General features: G+C 41.5%; 1 protein-coding gene across 3 annotated transcripts in view; it reads left to right on the top strand.

The window, feature by feature from the left end:
* Positions 1 to 6,755: 6,755 nt before the first annotated feature.
* C5H14orf132 (chromosome 5 C14orf132 homolog) overlaps positions 6,756 to 21,214 on the top strand; it is a 42,831-nt gene continuing 28,372 nt past the window's right edge. For 2 of the 3 annotated variants that reach the window (XR_011809506.1, XR_011809507.1), the window contains exon 1: positions 6,756 to 7,314. Coding sequence is in view for 1 of the 3 variants with exons in the window: in XM_027458643.3 (XP_027314444.3) it covers positions 7,288 to 7,314 (27 nt within the window). In the remaining 2 variants the exon portion in view is untranslated. The remainder of the gene's footprint in view (positions 7,315 to 21,214) is intronic. The other variant, XM_027458643.3, reaches the window with a different exon arrangement.

The following is a 21,214-nucleotide window of genomic DNA, read 5'->3' as shown; positions in this document are numbered from 1 at the left end:
TAGCTTTTTATTGTACATTAATGTAGTGAAATTGCGCTCCCTCATCCTTCTGATTACCTTCCCTGCAGAGCCTTCCTAGAGACTCTTGAATTTGGTGAACTCTGTGTTTCTGATGCTTGCGGTCTTCATTCAGAACTCTTACATTTTCTATTCCTTAGAAGACTGAAAAAAATACCCTCTGTCTTGGACTGTAAAATTCCTCTTTTCAAGGACATATGCCCCTTTTCCGATACTTCTTATCAATATCCTAGTAATTATGTCAACAACTTTGAAAAGTCAGCAGGTTTTCTAGGATGATTATGGTTCTTAAATGCATGCCTACATTTCAGGTTCAGAACTGAATTCATATTGTGATTGCCGATTATAGTGTTTCAGAGCATGTACAAAGTGTGTCAACATCAAGAAATCAAACATGCTAGGACAGGAGATGCACTGCAGGGCTCATTGCTTGCCTGTAACAGATTGGCTCATCTAAGGACAGGTGAAAAGTCTATCTGCCTGGAGTAAGAAAGTAGTTTTCATTTCCATTAGAAATGTTTTAGACTGTTAGAAGCTTTTTCATAGATATTTTCTCTTGGTGGACGAACTTTTTCTTTAGGGGTAGTGTAGACTACTACAGGCAGAATCTTGGGAAATTTTCTAGCCTTACTGTTTGTGATCTTTTACTCATTCATTTGTATTGGCTACTGTAAAGTTAGAATGGGAATAAATGCTTCCAAAAGCCAAGATAATTATTCTCCTGAGTTTTTAATAATGTACTAGTATCCAGTATGTTCTGGTTTTGCTTTCCTTTTAAACTGCAGCCAGATCCATAATGAATGTCTCTGTTCTCTAACATGCAATAAACTGATTTTTAGCCATTGCCTGAACAGGCAATCTCTAAGAAAAATGGTTCTACAGCAAAATGCTTAGGACTGTAATTAGGAAGGGAGACTATGTTATCTGTCCTGTATTCTAACATTGCAGCCTCAGAACCAGGTCTGCAAGAGAGATTTTGATGTCTATGACATATTTGTATCTCCACAGAGGGTAAGTAACCCCCTACCAATTTCTTTTCCATCCCTTCTGTCTCAGCTTTTCACTCCCAGCTTCTTTCTAGGCTGGGAGTGCCTGGTGCTAACTACACCGCAAACACCCACAGCAGCCCCATCTTTCTTATGGGAAGAGTCACCAGTGGGGTTCAGGGATGGGTCCAGGCAGATTAAGCTAGTTTAAGCAGCTGGGTTTCTCAGTCTGCCTTTGCTGCTTCGATTGCATTTTCATATCACATAAATGAGACGGAAAATGTTGATTCCTATAAGACTGACAGCAGCCAAGGATCTGGCAGGGGTTCCCTGAGAATGCTGGCTCCTGCAGGGCTGAGTGCCTGTCCGTCCCTCTGTGGAGTCCAGGGCTTACAGTGTAGTGGAAAGGATTGTTTTGTCTTGCCTCTCTCTATATTCAGTTTCCTCTGCATTGCTCCCCTGTGTCAAAGTGATTTGAATTGCTAGCTTGTAATGCTGCAATACCAGTGGTACAAAGAAAGTCTAGGATTTTAGGAACGTTCTTGCCCATTAAAACTAAGTTCTGTATTAAGATAAAAGCCTGAAATGTTAAGAATTTCAGCACTACTACAGCTCTTCTGTGTGCTAATGATACTGTTTTCAGGGGAGTTTTAAATCTAAAACTCTTTAGGGAGGAATATTGTGCCCACAGGTAATTTGAGGGTAGCAGCTGACTATTATTATTCTTGTGTGGGCCACTGTAGGGATTCAGAACTCACATAGAAAGTTACAAACTTAATTTCTCTTTAAATTATTTGGCACTAATTCATTTTGTCAGGTGGTTATGTATGACTGAGCCCTTCAGTATATAACATCTGCTGGTACTGGAAATTCAGAAGGATGAAAAGGGATGTAACCCATCCCAAACACATTAGGCCATGTTGCCTCCCCCTTTTTGATTACTGGGATACAGTGAGAGGTTAGCAGGGATGCTTCAGCATTTGTGGGGAAAAAAAGGGGTTTATTTGTCAGGTGAGTTGTCCAGCCAATGGGGTCTGAGACCCAGGCTGCTTTGCACACACGGGAGTGCCTGACACACCGAGATACAGGCAGACTCCCCCAAGTCCTTTCTTCCTCACCCAGTGACTTACACATCCTTCTGCAGAGACACCTGCTTTCAGCTTGGTTTGCAGAGCAGGTGGTCTTCCCACTCCCAGACTATTGTAGAAGACATTCTCCTAGGGAACCAGGACCTGTTTGATCCATCATGGGCTTGGTAGTGTCACTTGATAGGCAGTTTCCCTCTTCTGGCTTTATCCCTTATCTTGGTATTTTAAATAACAGGCCCTTTCCAATAGGTCACAAGGTAGAACAGTGCTCACACATTGTCTTCATGAAAGAAAAGCTGTGGCTCTCCTCTCAGGAGAGGTTATTGGATCTGGAGCCAGAGGAGACATCAGTCTGCAAAATGGACTCATACACTCATGTTTCTGAACAAAGTATTCACTTAACCACATATCTAAGCTTACTCTTTATTATTGCCTGATTCAGAGCAGCTCCATGCCCAGTTGAATTAATTTGTGTGGTCCTGGATCCCAATCAGGGGAACTGGCAGCTTGAAAGATGAGGGCTGTGCTGCGTTAAGTCACAGGTGATACTTTTTTCTCTCCTTTTTTTTTTTGGTTGCTGAAAGACAAAATGTTGTTAGAAAGCAAAATTAACATACTTGCTGATTAATCTTTTGATTCCTGAATGAATGAACAGGAGAACAACAAAAAAAAAGTCAAATGTTTCTGGAGGAGTTCCCTTTCAGTAATACAGTCCAAGCAGATTTCACTTGAAAAATTCAGTATCCTTGGCCTCCTTTATGTTACACTGAACAGCAGGGGTCTGTCAGAGACAATGCACTCTGTCTTCAGACAGGATACCACATGTCACGGTGGCTGATTCTTCATTAAGAGAGCTAATTGCCCTGTGTCACTGCAACCTGCTGCAATGAGGCAACAGTAGGTTAATATTGGAGTTCAATCAGAACAGTGTTTATGTACATTCAAAATGCATCAAGAAGCCAACATAATGTTCCCTCCCCAAAGTGGAACTCAGTTCCCCCATACAATTGTAATATTTAAATGAGATTTAAAGGATACAAAATTAAAATTGGTCCTGACTTGCCTTGGGTCTCTAAATATAACATATGGTAATGGTAAACAGGGTTGTACAGATACAAGCCCATTTAAAATCCTTTTCAGCAGCAAGACTCGATTGTCAAGTTCTGTTAGGTCTGTTTTGTGAAGCAAAGGCAGAACGTATGCACACATTCAGAGCAACGAAGGATTTCCTACTATGCCCCAGGAAATCTGACAAACCAAACTATTCTCTAATTGAATTATGTTCTGCTGTACTGAAAAATGTGGTCTTTTTAGCAAATGGCTTTGAAGCTAATTAAAGAGCGTCTTAGGCTATCATAGCTTGTTTTTAAGAATAATGTTATACAACGCTGTTTGCAGTTTCAGCTGGGTGTTATAGTGTGTGTCCAGAGAATAGCAAATCATGACATAATCTATTTAAGTGGTCCAGATAGTCTTGATGGGAAAGCTATAACAAAAGGTCAGCAAAACAGCTATTAGATCTCAATTCAAACTCTCCATCAGCATTACTGGAAGACAGAAGGTCTAAAATACTTGCTTTATAGAACAGCTTACAGGGCTATTGTAAACAATTTTCATCCAGAATGTATTTTCAGGGAAGAAGAAGGAGAAACAAAATATTATATTTTGTAGAATCATTATCAGGGCTTGCAACAAATGATTTGTTTCATAAATTATTTGCAGAGTAAACTGTACAGAATTGTGCTCACTGTGTTCTTACTGAAGACTGTTTTTCCTTTGTTGAGCTTAAGAAATACAAAAAGTAACTGAACAGCTTGGAGATTGAGGACATTGTGGTAATTAATATTTTTGTTAATGAAAAACTCCTTCTAAAACTAAATTTGATATCAGCTTGGATGACTCTTGCAAACAGAGATGCTGCTCCAGTTAATCTAATGCTCTTAAAACTAGGGAAGCAGATGACAAAGCTGCACCAGAAATGTTCCTTTTCCTTTTTCCCTCAGGGTAAAGGGACAATTTCTTTACAGGTATTTCCACAAAGGCTGATTTTGACTGACACTATCCCCCATGATAAGTTAACCAAATTCCTGGCTGAGGTGAAGTATAGTGACATCTAAAGGAACCTAGCACTGGACTCTAAGAATGCTCACAGATCACACAAGCAGGACAGCTGCCATATACAGTAATCCTTGAATTTATTTTTCTTCTACCATTTGCCATTTCAATTAAACTTCCAGGTGCTTAACAGATATCATCACTTTCTATATTACCAATAAACATATAGCATTGGCAAGCTATAATGATAAGAACTACTTTCTGCTCTCACTCTATGTAATGAACTCTTCATTCTCTCTAACCTAGTGGGAATTTTCATATATCAAGAACAGTGATTTTGCATATCACTCAAATCTCATAATGGAATGACGCTAGTTAATTTTCTGTAATAGGAACTGAAAGTAGCTGAGTTTATTGTCCCCTGTATTGAACTACATGTATGTTTCTGCTAAATCCAAGTTTTAATAGATAAAAAGGTTTTACAAAAGTCAGTGTAGAAATGAAGAATTTGAAACCTGAACAACTCACATTTATTTTTCTCCAATAATTGTTCTGTAAGGTATTCCTGAAGTGAGCAACTACATAAGACAAAAAAAATAATAATAAATCATTTTTTGAAATACCAAAGATATAAAGAAAAACATGCAGAAGTATACTAATAGACCAATGAAAATGCTGGTCATTTTTTCAGTGGAAAGGTAAAATTAATGAATCTTGATGTGAAGAAATTCAAAGTGATAATGAGCCATTGCTCACTAAAAGGTCAACTATGAGTAAAGGCAGTTCAGGGGAGAACTTATTCAATTACCTGAAAGAAGTTGTAGTGGGGTGGGGGTTGGGCTCTTCTCCCAGGCACCAAGTGATAAGACAAGGAGAAATGGCCTTAGGTTGCACCAGGGGAGGTTTATGTTGGATATTGAGAGAAATTTTACTGAAGGGGTTGTGTGGCATTGGAACAGGCTGCCCAGAGAAGAAGTTCAGTCACCTTCCATTGAGGTCTTCAAGAAACTTGTAGATGTAGAACTTAGTAGCATGATTTAGTGGTGAACTTTCAGTGCTAAGTTAAAGGTGGGCCTAGGTGATCTTGGAGGCCTTTGCCACCCTGAATGATTCTGTGATCTCATGCTGTTATGTGTGAGAACAAAGATGTCAGCCAGGAGCCTCTTGGAGACTACTTAGTTGGCTGAACTTATTGAATGTCACTGTAAAACACTTGGAAATCTGACTGAGCAAACTATTTTTCTAACAGTTAGAAATCCTCCTTGATTTTAAGGGATAGACAAGATATAAAAGATTGGAAAAAGACAAATAGAGTATCCATCAGTAGCTCTTGGAAGGCTTGTGGTTGTCCCTTAGAAAATAATCTCTTCTCCACATCCCTAGTAGACACAGCCTTAGGAAATGGCCAGTGGAATAAAGCTGTGGAATAAAGGATGAAATTTTCTTCACTGGATACTTTCAAGAAGAGATTGGGTAGAGGTAAAGCCCCTGCTTGAAGGGCCACAGGTGTAACTCGTACTATTTTAGGCATCTACATGGGGACTAAACTATTTCTTGGGGTCCTTTCCAGCTCTATTTGCCTACCATTCCTATGCTCCATAAAATTAATCAAATACAGAAAATTCAAAGCCTTGGTTATTTAGTTTTTCTAATGAAATGATCTTCACTATAGCTGCTGCTGCAAATGCATAGACAGCCCTCGCCACATTCATCAGGCAGAGATGTCTACAGAGTGCATATAAAATTTATCTGGCTGATAAAGATTAACATCATTTTGAATTTACCTTACGGCTTCTGACACATGCATCAATACCCTTTCAAAACTTTGGAGGCAGTCCACAAAGAGACAATTCCATTATTTACAGAACTGAATTTTTAAACCTTAAAATGGCACAGCCTCTTTTGGATTTTACTTGTTTTAGTTAATGGGCCTCTTCACATAAAAGCATTTTTGGCAGGCACTCTAATAGTCAAGTAAAGGACTGATTTAAAACAGCTGTGTTTTTTCACCACCACCTGCTGCAACAATGCAACTTTATACTTACCAAGCAGCATACAGTTCACAGTGTGAATGTATGTACTATTTTTTTTTCTTCCGGAGTTTAAAAGCCAAGTGCAAAGCTGATTCTTCAAGTAGTTCTTCTATTGGCATACAGTCATATTCCCTCCAGCCCTGGTTTAGGCCCCTGTGTTAAGCTGAAGTAATAAATGCATGGTGAAATGGTTTAGTCTTGGAGATGAAACAGGTACACGGCAGAGGGACTATAGAAATCTTACAGCAAGAGCATTCAGCACATAAGGACTTAAATTTCTATTATTCTGCTTTTCTAGCTGATGTCAAAGGTTTCCCAATACCATCCAATATAATATCATTGAATTTTCACTCATAGTGATGAAAAATGTCTGTGAGACACAAGAGAAAGCATATCACAAAGGACAAAACGTCTTTATTGTGAATTGTTGAATGGCAAATACGGGGAGCAAGAAGCAGAAAGGTTACAAACGAAGCTGTAGCAGCTAAGTCACGAAGAGAATCAGAGAATCGTTAAGGCTGGAAAAGACCTCCAGGATCACCCGATCCGTGTAAGAGCACATGTCAGAAATCCCTTTCAGCTGTGGCGCTGAAGGAGCTGGCTGAGCAGTTGGGAGCCCAGGTGCTGGGTTCGCTGGGCGCAGCAGGCAGCCTGCCCTCCCCGGGCTGCAGCGGGCGCTGAGCTCCACCTGCTCCCCAGCGCCTTGACCGGGACCCCCCCGCTCCACCCCGCTCCCCTGGGGGCCCCTCTCCCCGTCCCTCCCCAGCCTCCCCCATCCCTATCGCCGTGTCCAGCCGACGGCGGGAGCCGCGGGGCTCATCCCCGGCAGCTCCATCCCGGGAGAAGCGACGAGACGGGACCGTGGGGAGCCCTCCCGAGCCCCCCCGGCCCCCTACCCGCGGGGGCGTGCCGGCACAAGCCAGGCGGGGGCCGGGCCGGGAGACGCCGGAGCTGGAGCTGGTCCCGGTGCCGGTCCCGGTGCCGCCGCTGCTGGGGGGGGGGGAGGCGGCGCCCGCCCCGCGCCCCCGCGCCCCGCCCGTCCCCGGCGGCAGCAGCAGCGGCCTCGGCACCCCCGGCAGCTCGGCCGGCAGCTCCAGCCCCAGCACCATGGACCTCTCCTTCATGGCCGCGCAGGTAGGAGCATCTCCCGACCCATCCGCCGCGGTAACGGGGGGGAATGCCCCCTAAAAATCGGGGTGGGGGGAGTTGTAGGGTGCTGCACCTGTTGGTGCTGAGCAGCGCAGCCCGGGCAGAGGTCCCTTGGTGGGGGGCATTCCCCCGTGCCCTCACATCGCCCTGCGCCGGGAAGCGGCATCTGCCCTTCCTCACGATGCCGCCTATAAATAGAAATTGGAGATGGGATTTCTCGGTTCTTTTCCTCCCTTCTGTCTATGCATGCAGCTGTGTGTTCGTGAGTTGTTGTCTTTGTGCGCTTAATCTAGTGTGGCATAGGTAAGAATACCCCTGTCTGCATGACCAAATTGACTCAGGTTGCACCCAAGTTCTGGGCTGAGGCTCAAGGGATGTTTGTAGGTATTGGTGTTCAATGTGTTGATGCTCAGTATACTGAGAAGAACCTAAAGTCGTCATCCAAAGATGAAAATCATCATATGAATCCAGGTGAATTATGTTTTAAACAGGCAAACAGTAATACAGGAAAAAGTCATGCACAGGGAGAATCCATTTTGCTTTTTTTCTGGGATAACTTATTGTCTTTAGAACGGAACAGAACAGTTCAGTTGGAAGGGGCCTTCAAAGATCATCTGGTCCAGCTGCCTGACCACTGAAGGGATAACCAAAAGTTACTGAGGGCACTGCCCTTTTGCCTCTTGAGCACTGACAGGCATGGGGCACCAACCACCTCTCTAGGAAGCCTATCCCTATGTTTGACCACAATCACTGTGAAGACATTTCCCTAATGTCCAATCTGACCGTCCCCTGGTGCGGCTTCGTGATGTTCCCTTGTGATCTATCACAGGTTACCAATGCGTGCATTTAAACACAAGTTTGTGCATGGAAATAACTGTATGTATTTTTTTCAATGATTATTTGGATCCAAGTTTGAATTTAAGCCAAAAAAAAGAAAAAGTCACCTGCTGTTTAGAGGCGGAGTAGGGGCCAGACAGGCTTCCCAATGCTGTTGCTACATGAGCACATCAGCTGGAGATGGTTGGGAGCAATCCAGTGTGATCGTTGCTGTGTTGTTCTCTTTCATTAATACAAGGGCTGCTTACTCTTGTAAGTCTACTGAGGAAATATCAGGCTCCAATGAAGGTAGCAGTGAGCTGTCTGAGAATCTCCTCTGTTTGGAGGTATTTCCAAGAGCATTTTTATTATTATTGTTTTTACTTTTCAATAAAAGACACAGTAGGGAGCAGGAAAGGAGCAATTCAAGTGGTTTGAGGTCTTCTTACTGACTGGAGTATACAAAGAAAATTTTGTGTGTGTCAGGCCATTTTCCTGTGGTCCTGCTAAGCACATCCTGTGAGCTCCCTGTGTCTGCCTTTGGTTCCCTAAGGTTCCATGTCCCTGTTCCACAGAAGCAGAGGTAAAGCACAGCAGCAGCTTTTACCAGTGATCGGAGTGGACTGTACCAAAGCCAGGACTAATACCGCACTTTCTAGCTTCTGCCTTATTCTTGTTGTCACATATTTTACCCTAATTCCGTGTATTCCAAGAGCCTCAAGGCTGCGTGCTTTACTCCTGTCAGAGAAGTTCCCTGTGTAAATACATCCTATGCTTATTGAGGTTACTACTGCAGCAATTTACACTGAATTATGTGCATTTCTTCCTGTTCCTGTGGGGCTAGCTTATTTTCCTGTGTCTAACAAATGACAAATAATCCTTTCAGTGTCAAATTCTTGGTGAATTTGGGGAAATCTGCTTTTGCAGACAGGGCCTCTGATGGGTGACAGTTTGTGTTCTAGAGTTATATGAGCAGATTTCTGAGGGAAAGGAATCGAGTTCTTAGGTTACTACATACCATTAATACTATGCTTACGTCTGCTGTTCCCCCATCACAGGCCTTTTGCACTCTTCTTTCTGACCTGAGTGGCACTATCCTTTCCTGTTGTTGCAGAGTGTCATTTCCTTAAGTTATGGATTGCTTTCCTTTTCCTTGCTGTACTTTTTAATTTTTTTTGAATTGTTTGTGGCATCTCTGGTGATGTTGTCCACTGAGGTGACCTTTACTAAAGGATGTGTGAACAGAGGAGAACTGACTTGCATGGCACGCCCTGCTCCTAAAGATGCTCTGCTGTCACTCTCATTAACATCCTTGTGATGTTAAGCAGGGCTTGCATTTTGCTTCATGAATGCCAGGTACGTTAATACTTTATGCCAAAATAGACAGTGCCTAAACTGAGATGTTTAATGGCATGAAAATGCTGATTACCTCTCAAGTGAATTTAGTTCCTAATGTCATTATGCTTATCACAACTTTACACTGCTCATCATGGACCTAAGTCAGCTTTGCTAGATATCTTGAGAGACCCCACAAATGTTCTGTACCTTAGAGCCACGCTAATGTATGCACAGAGACAGAAGAACCATATAAGCTAGGTAAACTCCTTTTTTGGTGTGTTACAGAGGCTAAAGTGCACTGGGTGTAAAGGTAAGGCCAGGTAATGCAATAGCTATCAGTGTCTTTTAGTAAAGTTTTGGTGTGTTTGTTAAATGTTCTGTGGTAAGAGCTTAAAAATCTGGATAGCTGAGTCAGAGTTTTCATCTTCAGCACCTTCTCTCACTTTTTTTTTTCTTTTTTTTTTTTTTTTTTTTAAGCTGTCTGTAAGACTGTTTGTGCCTTAGAGGCCCTGAAACTATTCCTTGTGCCAGCAGAAAGATTAATGAAGTGCCCTCCAAATGATATATGAGGTGCCATAGAAAGGATAACATTTTGCTGATAAAAATTGTTGTTGTGGAACAGCAGATTGTCAGAGTAGTAATGCTAACAGATTTGTATAGTGTGGGTATAACACAAGGGTTTGGCTGCCCAGTTTAAGCACCCGTGTCTGAACATCTCAGCTGTAATACACTTGTTAGACATGTCATGAAGAACGGCTTTTGACTGTAACAATTAAATCCGTTGTTAAGATAAGCATCTGTGTTCATCAGTACTCGGGTGTGGAGGCTTTTGGTGTCCTCTGTTCTGCAGGTGCTTTAATTGATTTCCATAAGGTCACTTGTGGTAATAAGGATGACTCCTGTATAAGGAAAGCCTATTTGTAGTTGTTTGTTGTTTTTTTTTTTTTTTTTTTTTAATTTAAATCCAGATTTTAATTAGAGTAATCCTGTGTGCATCAAGATCCTGTGCCAAAGACATTCAGCTGCTGCTGAGCTGTGCAGCTGTATGTGTGGCTCATTTCAGTGATTTCAGAACGCTCTTGTAGTCTAGGTAACCTCAGAAATAGCCGTTTATCTTAGGTAGAGATGTAAACTTCCAGCATAGGAGCCTGATTCAGGGGATTTCTGGGCTCTGGGTCCAATCTAAGAGCATTCAGTGCTTTTCAAGCCTGGCTGCATATTGCTTCTTCTGTCAAAATATTCAACAGCAAAGCAGGGGTCTGGGATTTGCTGTCAGATGCTCAGTGGCGACTTGTTCCCCTCCCTCCTTCTATATCTAAGAACTGGCTAAAGCTTTTCTGCTTGGAAAAATGTATCAGTGAAAATTGCATCTGGGTTAATAACATTATGAGCAGGGCTGAAACATGTATTCAACATGAAAAATAGAGGTACACAAAGGAAAAAAAACTGGGAAGCTACAAAGGAAAAAATGATGTCATTGGCTTCAGAATGATACAAATCGATGCGAGCTGAACAGCACATGCAGTCAGTGACAATTATCTGTTTTTCAGAATTCATGTTTGCAATTTAGCTTTCCCTTAAATGATTTCTGTAATTTTTTGTTTCATATTGCAAATGCGGAATGGACTTTAGCTTGTAATATTTTTACAGTTGGGTGTATGCACATGCAGTAAAAATATTACTGTAACAGAAAAGATAATTTATCTGGCAATTACATACAGAACAGAGAAAAGCTAGTAAGAGCTTTGGGAGCATGGTCACTTCTGTGGAACTGTTTTTAATCTTATTCACATAGAGTTCACCAATTTATCTATTGATTCTCTATGCTCTTTGTAAACAACCAAGGATTTTAAAAGCAGTAAATTGAACTCTGTGTTTAATTTCAATGATTAAAAGTGAGGTTTTAGTAATCTTTAATTTCTCTTGTGGTGCTGAGGATTTTTTACTGTAGGCATTTTGAGAAAGCATGGCTCTCGCATATTTCAGGAGTAGAAGAACCAAATAAGCTTGGTACAAAAAGCAAAACTACTTAATATAGAGAATTTAAACTTCATGGGCTTTGTGGTCTGTATCACATTTCCAGGATTTCAGGTCTGAACAATGATCATTCAAGTTACTTTGAGTCTTTCATTGTTTTGGCAGTGGTTCAGATCAGTTGTTTTCCCCAAAACAGATGACTGGTTCTTGGTGTACCTTGAAGAAACCCTGTAGCCACCTGTAACCTTGTCAGCATAAAAATAAGGATTTCTCCATATACAAAATATATTGTTATGAGCTGTGTAAGCTTCTGGAAAGCACTGGAATACACACAGTAAATTTCCCTAGGATGTGTTCAATTTGCTATTCACATTTTCCAGGAGATGCAGGCTGTCCATGTCTATACTGCAAAATTGATGTGTATATGGGGTGGTGTTTGGCCTGGACATCCCAAAGCTGAACTTAGCCGCTACATTTCCAGACATCCCAGATGCAGGTGTAATTTCCTCTAATTCCTTTCTAATTTGATTTCTGGATGGAAGAGGAGGCACAACTAGGATCTGTTGTACTCTGCTATACAAGCATAGAGGAACCAGAGCACAGGATAATCCTATATGTTTTCCCACCTTTCTCTTAATGTATTCTCCATCTAAGGGGTCAAGAGGTATTGAAAGCCTTTATTTGCTGGGTGCTCTTTCTACAGCAAAGTATTCTGAAGGTATTAAAACCAAAAGGGTTTCAGTTTGTGTTTTTTGTAGGTTATTTCCACCACCTGAAAGCAGAATCCAGGCTACTTGCCCAATGCAAGCTTGCATGTGTGCCTGTGTGCTCATATATGTGCCACTTTAAAAAGTGTGATTGTCTTGCCCCTCCACTTCCTTCCTTCCCCTCCAGAAAAAATAAGTGAAACCACAAGATGAATTGGTGAATCATGATGTAAAGACTTGTGAACCTCTCCTTGTCAAAAGCTCACTTGATTATAATCTTAGATGTTTGAGACAAAAACTCTTTGATCTGTAGCACCAGACATTTATAATGTTATCTAGGAGGATGTAGGCATTCTCTTACATGACCAATTCAGTGCCAACTTATGTACAGAATAATAGGGTACTAATTTTTACTTTCTCAGCTCTGCTTCCTTCCAGAGGTCAAGGTAACTTTCTCTGACACCCTTTAATCATCCAGAATGTCTTGATCTGTCATAAATAGAAATCAAACATCTGGAAGCTGAAAGAGCAAGTCAGAGTTTAACTGAGGGTGTCTCAGATCCTCAAAATGAAAGTTCTGATGCCTTGCTGTGATATGGCACATGTTCAGGGACCACCTGCATAATCGAGATGTTGTAAAATTTTATTTTATGTGCAGCAATCAGTGGTATCTTCATCCAGGATGCTGCTAGCAGTTGAGGTGAGAATTGTTTTCTGGAAGAGTCTTTCTGCTGGCTGCTTGGTGCAACCACATTAGAGTTTTATGGGGAGGGGTGGGGAATAAGAACTCTCTGCACCTTTCTTATCACTGCAGTGACAGTGCACACTCCATTTCCAAGTTTTCTATAGCAGAAATTTCTGTGCCAACAAAGCTTTTGAAAATTCTGCAGAGGTTTGGGCTTGCTGGTTTTGTCAAGTGTAGATACTGTACTTTGGGACAGGGTGCTGTTTCAGGCTTGTGCTTGTAATTGCTGTCAAAGATGTTAAAAACAGTAATTCCCATCCAACAAAACACTTAAGCACTTACTGCACTTGAAGCATGTGTAAGTTGTTCCAGTAATGTCAGTAGGACTGTACTCTTGCTTAAAATGAAATATCTCAAAACCTGGCACAGGAGGGGTGACGATGCCTTGCAATTCATAGGAAGCACTCCTTGAAGAGCAAGAAGAAACCTGTTATTGGTCATACTTTTAATTCAGGGAAGGCTTAGGCTACATATTTTGTCATGGCTATACTTCCATCAATTAACAGCAGGTACAATTTCTCATAGGAGATGTGGCAGAAAGGGTGGGGGGTAGGGGGGGAGGAAATGGCTCATGCTTGTATTTGTAGTCTGTGTGCATGCTTGCATAGGAAAGGCTAGGAGATATTGAAAATAAACTTGTGTTCTGTGTGCTGATTAACCATGAGACCAATTATATGAAGTGCTTTTTGTTGTTTTTTAATTGGTTTACACAATTTTCAGTGGATGTAGACTAAAGAATTCACAAAGAGTGCAGACCTCAGGTATTTTCATCTGTGCGGAATGTGAAAAAGAGGTTTGTAAGATGACTGCAAATGAACGTATTCACATGCATTACAAAGATGAACCCGCATCAACAGCATAGTTGATGGCAGCAGCAGCAGCTGGGGTCCTATTGTACACAAAAAATAGCTACAGATGGCAGGTAAGACCAATAAAGACTGAAACAGTACTGCATTCACATCACACATCTTGCTTGTTTAGGTGCTTGGCATTTATTTAGCAGTAAGCATGCAACCTTGTGATATGCTGAGCAGCGGTGCTTTGGAAGACTTGATAAGAGCTGTTTACTGAGTAATCCATTGGTATTGGGTCCATAGACTAGAAAATCTAGCTTGCATATTGATATATATATATATATTCTAAAGCTTGTTTTTGACTAATATACACTGAATTTCCCAGTTTGTTGATGAGCTGTGAACATGAAGTGTTGGGAAAGTTTTGTTTTAATTGTTATTGGAAATGATACAGATGCTGGCCATGAGATTACACTATTTAACTGTTGCTAATCTTGTTCTTATACCAGACAAAAGCAAAGTCCAAAAACTTCCAAATGAATCAAAGGGTTGCATGGGATTTAGTAGAGCAGCGTGACGCTTTGGTGACCGCTGGTACACCATCAGATTAGATCATTGCACAAAGAAAACATTAGTGTCTTCAAATGGAGTGCAGTGATGTAGAAAGCAGAAAATTTGAACAGCAACCCAAGTAAATTTAGCAGTGACCAGCTCCATTAACTTGCTACACCTGTCTGCTGGGACCTGCTTTCCCTGAAGGTATTTTCTGTCACGAGTTGTGTTATCTCCCTAACCCAGTGAGCCCTGTTAGAGCTCTCTGTGGTTTTAGTAGGCTTCTGGGCTTGATGACTGTGTAGTAACCTAAACGGGGTTGATGTCAACCCCTTCTGCTGTTCACAGCAGTAATGACTTTTAAAGTTGTGTCTAGAAATAGTGATGGCTTTCTGGTATTCTTTTGAGCATTTTTTTTTCCCAGCAGCTGCATAATCAAAGGTGAAGAAAGGTCATTGAAAACTTGGTTGTTATCTGAGGATTGTTACTTCACCAATCAGGGGCTTCAACTACTTCTTGCGCCTGTACATAAGTCAAAAATTTTTCCATTTCAGTGGGGCAGCAGCAGTTTCACTGAGTGGAAGCCATTGGCAAACATGATGCTAACACTGCCTATGTAAGTTGTTGACAAAAAGGGTCAGAATAAGGTGTGTGACCTCCTTGCCATGTATTTTGGTGGTGCTGTCTAGGCTGTGCTCTTCTGTCCCCCCTAGCACTGGAGTAAGCAATACTTGTCTGTACACTGAGCGTCTAAATGGGAGAAAACCTCATGGCCAGATGTGATGCCAGGCACAGCAAACGCTTGTCAAATGAACTCTTTGCAGCTTTGGAAGGTTTGAGAAGAGGCAACACTGGGTGTGAGATCTCTCCCTCCAAATACAACCATGCTGTGTAAAAGCGGATGCTTTTAGCAGCAGTCCCTGCCCACCTTTTCTCTCGCTGGCTCGCACGCCCGCGCGGCACTTTCAGGTCTGTCTCACAGCACCAGGTGCTTGAAGTGACACATACTCTTAGGCTGAATCTTTAGTCTTTCTATTCTGAGCTCTCAATTCCACACTCACAGAAGCTGCCAGAACCCAAACTTGTCAAGCAGCAGCTAATTAGAAATCATTAATATTACAGTCACTTAAGAAAAGCACAACACCTCTTTGCAGCAGACTTTGGGAGACAGAGTTGGGTATGAGGCCAATTCTTCTTGTTTTGCAAAGAGATTATCTCTAGTGGGAAAGCATGTGTTGTGGGTATTTTGTTTTTATTTTTTGTTGTTTTGTTTTTAAATAAAAATAAGCTTTTATGCTCAGCTAGTTCTATTAGTTGCCATCTTCCTGTAAACCTTCCAAATGTCAGGAGGAGAGGAACGGTTTAGGGATCAGCTGTGCGTGGTTAAAACAAAAGATTCCAACTTCCACTATGATTTTTTTTTTCCTGTCAGATCAACTGGATGAGCATTTGCAAAACATGAGGAATTGTGCTGAGCCTTGAGATGTGCTGGGAGAGATTAAGAGCTACAAGCTGCACAGGGTTGCTACATGGAAGCAGAAGGGACAGCCACGTCCCTTTGGCTGATGTGTGAGGTGTTGAGATACACACACACAAAGAGGAAAAATAACAGCTGAACAGATAAGGAAACAAGCATGTCAAAATATAAAATTTTAAAGGATTTCGGAATGTACAGCTGAACCCAAGGACTTGAAACAGCTATTAATGCTTAAATTCTCTCAGCCACAATTAAGTGTATGCTTAAAGTATGTGAGTAACCCTCTGAAATGCACCTCAGTTTAAATTAAGTATATAATTAAGTGCCTTGATGATGTGCAATAACTGTCAAAGCATTCTGAGGAATCATAATAGCTTTTCTTAAAGCTCAGCTCCACTTAAAGTAAAATAGATTGCTCCTTTCTGCTCTGTCTGTCTTCCCCTGCTTAAGTTTTTCTGGACTCAGGGATTTTATCATACTTTTTCTTTAGTATGCATGCATAAAAATTTCCTTCCAAATTTGGTCTTCTGTCCTTTTGGGTATCCCCTTTCTACAACTCCCATATCCTCTATCCTTCCATCATATCCCATCTAAGCTTAGACTTGAAAACTTTGGGCAAAAATTAAATATTTCTCTTGTGTAGGGACCGCTGTCATGCCTTAACAAAGATTTATGTGGTTCTGAGAGGAAGTAAACTTTTGCACAGGGTTGTGTGTATCCAGTTTCATCATGTGTTGCTAGAGCTCTTTGAAGAGATGGCCAAAATATACATTGTTGTCTACAGAACTGCAGAAGAAGTGGCTTCAACTGGGCAAAGATGTTTCCAAAATACATGTCGAGAAACAAGTTCTAAAGGTCAAAATCTGTTGTCTTGACAATAACAATGGTTCTGCGTGTGATCCTGGGCAAACCTCATACTCCTGCTTCCCTGTATTCCATATTAACAGGTACTTGTAGATCTTTAGTTGAATCAAGCTAATAAATTACTATTGAAAAGGAGTATGTTTGTGATATTATTGCTTGTTGAAGGTGAAAGTGGAGCAGAAGCAAACTAAATTGTTACAGAATCACTGAAAGTGTAAGCAACATAGCAGAAACCTTCTCAGTTGTCTTACTAAAGATGGATGCACGTTGGTATGTCTGCATAGTCTTTCTGTGGTTGTAGGTTACTAAAATAGTGAATAATTGGGGAAATGCATTTGCAAACACTCTCTTCATCTGTCCTACATGTTTTCCCCCAAAGATCTGGAGGAAAACATCTTTCAAATATGCGGTTATTAACATTAAGGCATGGCAAATGGATGCTGTTCTGTAACAGGATCTAGGCTGTGAAATGGTTCATTCAGTGTTGGTCTCTAAACCATCTGACTGAGCAAGCTGTGCAGATGGGCAAGGCAGCAAGATCCTGCACTGAGTCACTGTTAAGGTGGCAGATGTTTTATTCTCTACGTATTCTCTGGCACTTCTCACGGACATGAAATAGAATTGCTGTGCTTGCTCTCCATTGTTTTCTAAGGTAGTTTTGCAACTCATTTCTCCTATAATCTTATGAAGTGTCAGGAGACTTGTGACTTCTATAAATGTGCTTCTTACTTTCACAGGTAACCTTTACTCAGGCAGCTGTAATTTTCAGCATGGGTAGTTTTCATGGTGCATCTCTTGCTTATCACTTTAGTGTACATAACACTGTTAACAGCACTTTAAAGATAAGCAGTCATTTGGATGACTAAATGAACAGCTCTGCATCTAAAACATTTCTCTCATGACCTCCCATCTGCATAGCAGGCAGAAAAGGAGGGCACATTGAAGACAGAAAACAACATGCTGATGTAAGCTGCTGTCTAGGCTGCAGCAACAGGAACCCACTGCTGGTCAACAGAGCCTTCAGGTATGAGTGTATGTCACAGGGAACACTGAAGAAGTGAAGGGAAATGGAAGACAGCCAGCAAGGGTAGTTTTGGCCAAACTCTGATGTCTTTCTTGAGCATGCAGCATGGTATGAATTGAATTGATGCAAAGAATGCTGGCCAGCTTCTGGGAGGCTGTTTATTATTTCTGAAAGTCTTGGCTTAGGAAATGGCATCTAGTTTATAAAAAATCTTAAATTCAACTCTAGATGGGAATAAATGGATTTAGGAAGGTCTCTTCTAAAATAAAAGCTTGTCTTGTCTAGCCACATTTGCTATTAGAAAACCAATTACACATTTCTATGCTTTTTTTTAGCTTTGTCTAAGCAAGATTATCATTTAATCCATACAAATAAATTTAATAACTTTTTCTTATTTGTTCTTGTTAAAGGAGAAAATATTCCATACCTTATATACCACTATGGAGGATTCACCTGGACTTCACCACATCCATGATATATTTTAATCTTTTTTTTTCCCCTCAGACTTTGTAACATTTAGGGTATGAGTACATTTCCATACTTATTCTAGAGATCTCCAGAGCTGTAAAATATAAGTGATGATCAGTCATGTACCCTCATTTCAGGTGTATTCAGAGGTATGACTGAGAACCATCACCTGAACACTGACCACCTCTGGCGCCTGTGCTCTGGCCTGACTGTCAGGGCAGCAGTCAGGCCAGGAGAAGAACTGCATGGAGAAGCCAGCCTTGATGAAAAATCATGTCCCCACAGGTGACCAGTTTGGTTGAGGTAGCCTGCCTATGCTGGCTTTCTCTCCAATTCTCAGAAAGTATATATCCAGATAGCTGAAGCCTTCTTGTCCCTCCATGCTCTCATGTGTTGTCCCAGCAGTGTCCCACACTATGCCACCCTCCACTCTCTTTTCCACTCGTAAACAGGATCTGTGCAGCACAGACAACCTGGGCAGGGTCAAAATGTTGAACAAAGCTGTCCCAAGTGGGGCAAAAGAAAGGCATAAAGGGTTTCTGGTGTGTTGGGTTGTGTGGATAACACAGAGAGAGTGACTGTGAACTGCTCGTGGCCAGGCTGAGCCACCTGGGCATGCACAGCCAGAGGTTGCAACTAAAATGTGTCCATCTACTATGGGTGACTCCAGGCTAAGGCATTATTTCAGGGTGGCTGTCAAACTGCTGTCTGCAGCAGTTACTTACCACTTACTCACTTCAACTTCTAATGTGATCTTCATTCACATGATCTTCAGAGTTTTTTGTGAGCTTCAAAGCTTTTTATAGGGGTCATGGAGAGGGAGACATTGTTCCCCAGTGATGCCACAGAGGAAGTAAGAATCTTAATGAGAACTGATACTCATTTTGTAGCTTTCTCAAGGGGAAAGCTTAAACTGTCTGTGAGTGGCAGGAGCGAAGTAGTAATTTAATTCCTTCTTTTGCCACAGGTATACAGTTTAGTGTCCCAGAAGGTAATGCTCTGATCATCCCTGGATTTCTTCTAGGTATAGATGAAGCTTACAGCCTAGCCTTCCAATACTGGACTTATGACTATCGAATTCTGTTATTTTATTATTAATTTAGTTATTTATTTTTAAGTATGATGTCATTTCCTTCAAAATGAATTTAGCAAGTGATCTTAGGCTTGGAAAAGAGGGCTTGTCAGACTGCACTGTTTCAGCGAAAGCCTGGCCAGCTGGCAGAATGGGGCACACTCTTCTCCAAAAATAAGCTGCATCTCCGAGTGCCGATTTTGACAGATATGTTTAAGAGTATTACAGCTCATGTATAGCTCTCTGCCTGAGGATCATACTATGCTCCTGTCAGTCCTGGTAGTCATCCCATTCCCTGCCTGTCACGCAGGAGGAACAGAGCAGTGACAGCAGAGGAGATGCTGCAGCCATCACACCTATTTACAGCTCCTCGCTCACTGATTTGAGAATAAACAAATTTGTTATGCATGCAATTGCATGATTAGCAATTTATTTTGAAAGTCGGTCATTTGAGAAATACCAAGGGACAAATAAAATAGTTCTGTCAGCAATTTCTGTGCAGTTTGCTACATAGTGTTTGACTTCAGGGTCTCCCTTTCTGTTAATTTAAGATAGTTCAAGTAAAGGCCACATCCTTACCTGGTGGAAGTACATATTTCTCCTCTCAGTGGATTTGTACAAAGATGGGATCTGGCTCTCCGAATGCAGATACACAGTGATTCTTGCCTACTGCTGCATTTTTATTCCCTGGTTTTATTACCAGCTCTGGAGAGATGACTAACTACTTCACATGTAGGCAATTGTAAAAAGGCTTAGCGAAATTGTAGTTGGGTGGATGTTTAAAGAAATAACAATTAGAGATTGCTTTCATGTTTTGTTTGAAAACACTGACAAAAAATTTGAAAACATAAATGTTTTCTCTTTAATAGCCAAGAAGCAAATGCTCAAGCTCATATCTTTCAATATTGCATCCCCAGATATGTCGGCATGAAACTGACTGCAATTGCTTATTTAGTTGCTAAATATTTATTAAAGTCAAACAGTGTCTGACCATAAACCATTTCTAATCAAAGCTGTACATCAGAAAAGTTGACAGGATTAAAATGTGTGCTCTGGTTTTGGGGCTGAAGTGAGATAATCCCAGATAAACAGAATGCTGGCCAGCTCCTGATAACCCACACAGAGACAATATTTGGGCATGGGGATGTTGCTGTATGTCTTTCCTCTTGTTTCAGCTTTCCTCTTCCTCCTAGCTGTGGAGCAGACCACACACAAGAAACATTTTATGGCATGAACACACTGTCTGATTTTTGGTCATCATCCCTTAGCAGCTCTGGCTCTAAGAGATGTATTCCAGCTCAGCAGCTGCTATGAAGGGCTTTTGTGAGCAGGCTGACCTGAAGTCAGTGTTCATTACTGGAACTTACTGGTCCCTTAGGATCTCAGCTATAAGTGTTCTGGAGTATGTGGGAAACGGTGTGATTATAATCTCTGCCCCGCAGTGGGTGCTAATACATGGACAGCGTTTTGGGGGGATGTGACCTTAGAGCAGCAGAGAAACTTCCTGTGCTTCTTTATTTCCCCTTGTTTTGGCAGGCTTCATCCCTGCTGCTGCTGTCACCTGATGCAGCCTTGCACTCAACACCTGGGTGACAGCAGCATGTGACAGTGCTTGAGTATCTTGGTTGCCATTTGATCCTCCTTTGTCCAGCCTTTGCTGTGTGATGCTGCCATTCCTTTCCTGCCTGCATCGTTAGCTAGTGCCAAAGCGTGTGTGGTGCTTATCTCTCAGAATCACTTAGATGTGTATTCAATAACTTTATCATCCCGCGCATGGATGCAGTACCTCCTAATGTGGTTCCACTGGTCCATAGTAGCAGAGCTCTGCGTTTCCCTAGAGTCACCAAACTGTAGCTCTCAAAATGTAGCATTCTGTATGATTGGCCTTTTTTCTTTTTCTTTTTTTTTTTTTTTTTGTTTTCACACATTTTTTTCCTCCTGTTTTTCTAAATAATCATAAAGCAGACTTGTTTTCACAAATCTAGGGTTGCTGGAACCAGCACTTCAAGCAGCACAGCTTCCATTCATCTTTCAAATATGCTACCATTCCT

Source organism: Anas platyrhynchos, chromosome 5 (assembly GCF_047663525.1).
Source record: "Anas platyrhynchos isolate ZD024472 breed Pekin duck chromosome 5, IASCAAS_PekinDuck_T2T, whole genome shotgun sequence".
Classification (NCBI taxonomy): domain Eukaryota; kingdom Metazoa; phylum Chordata; class Aves; order Anseriformes; family Anatidae; genus Anas; species Anas platyrhynchos.
This window is presented reverse-complemented; position numbering and strand designations above follow the sequence as displayed.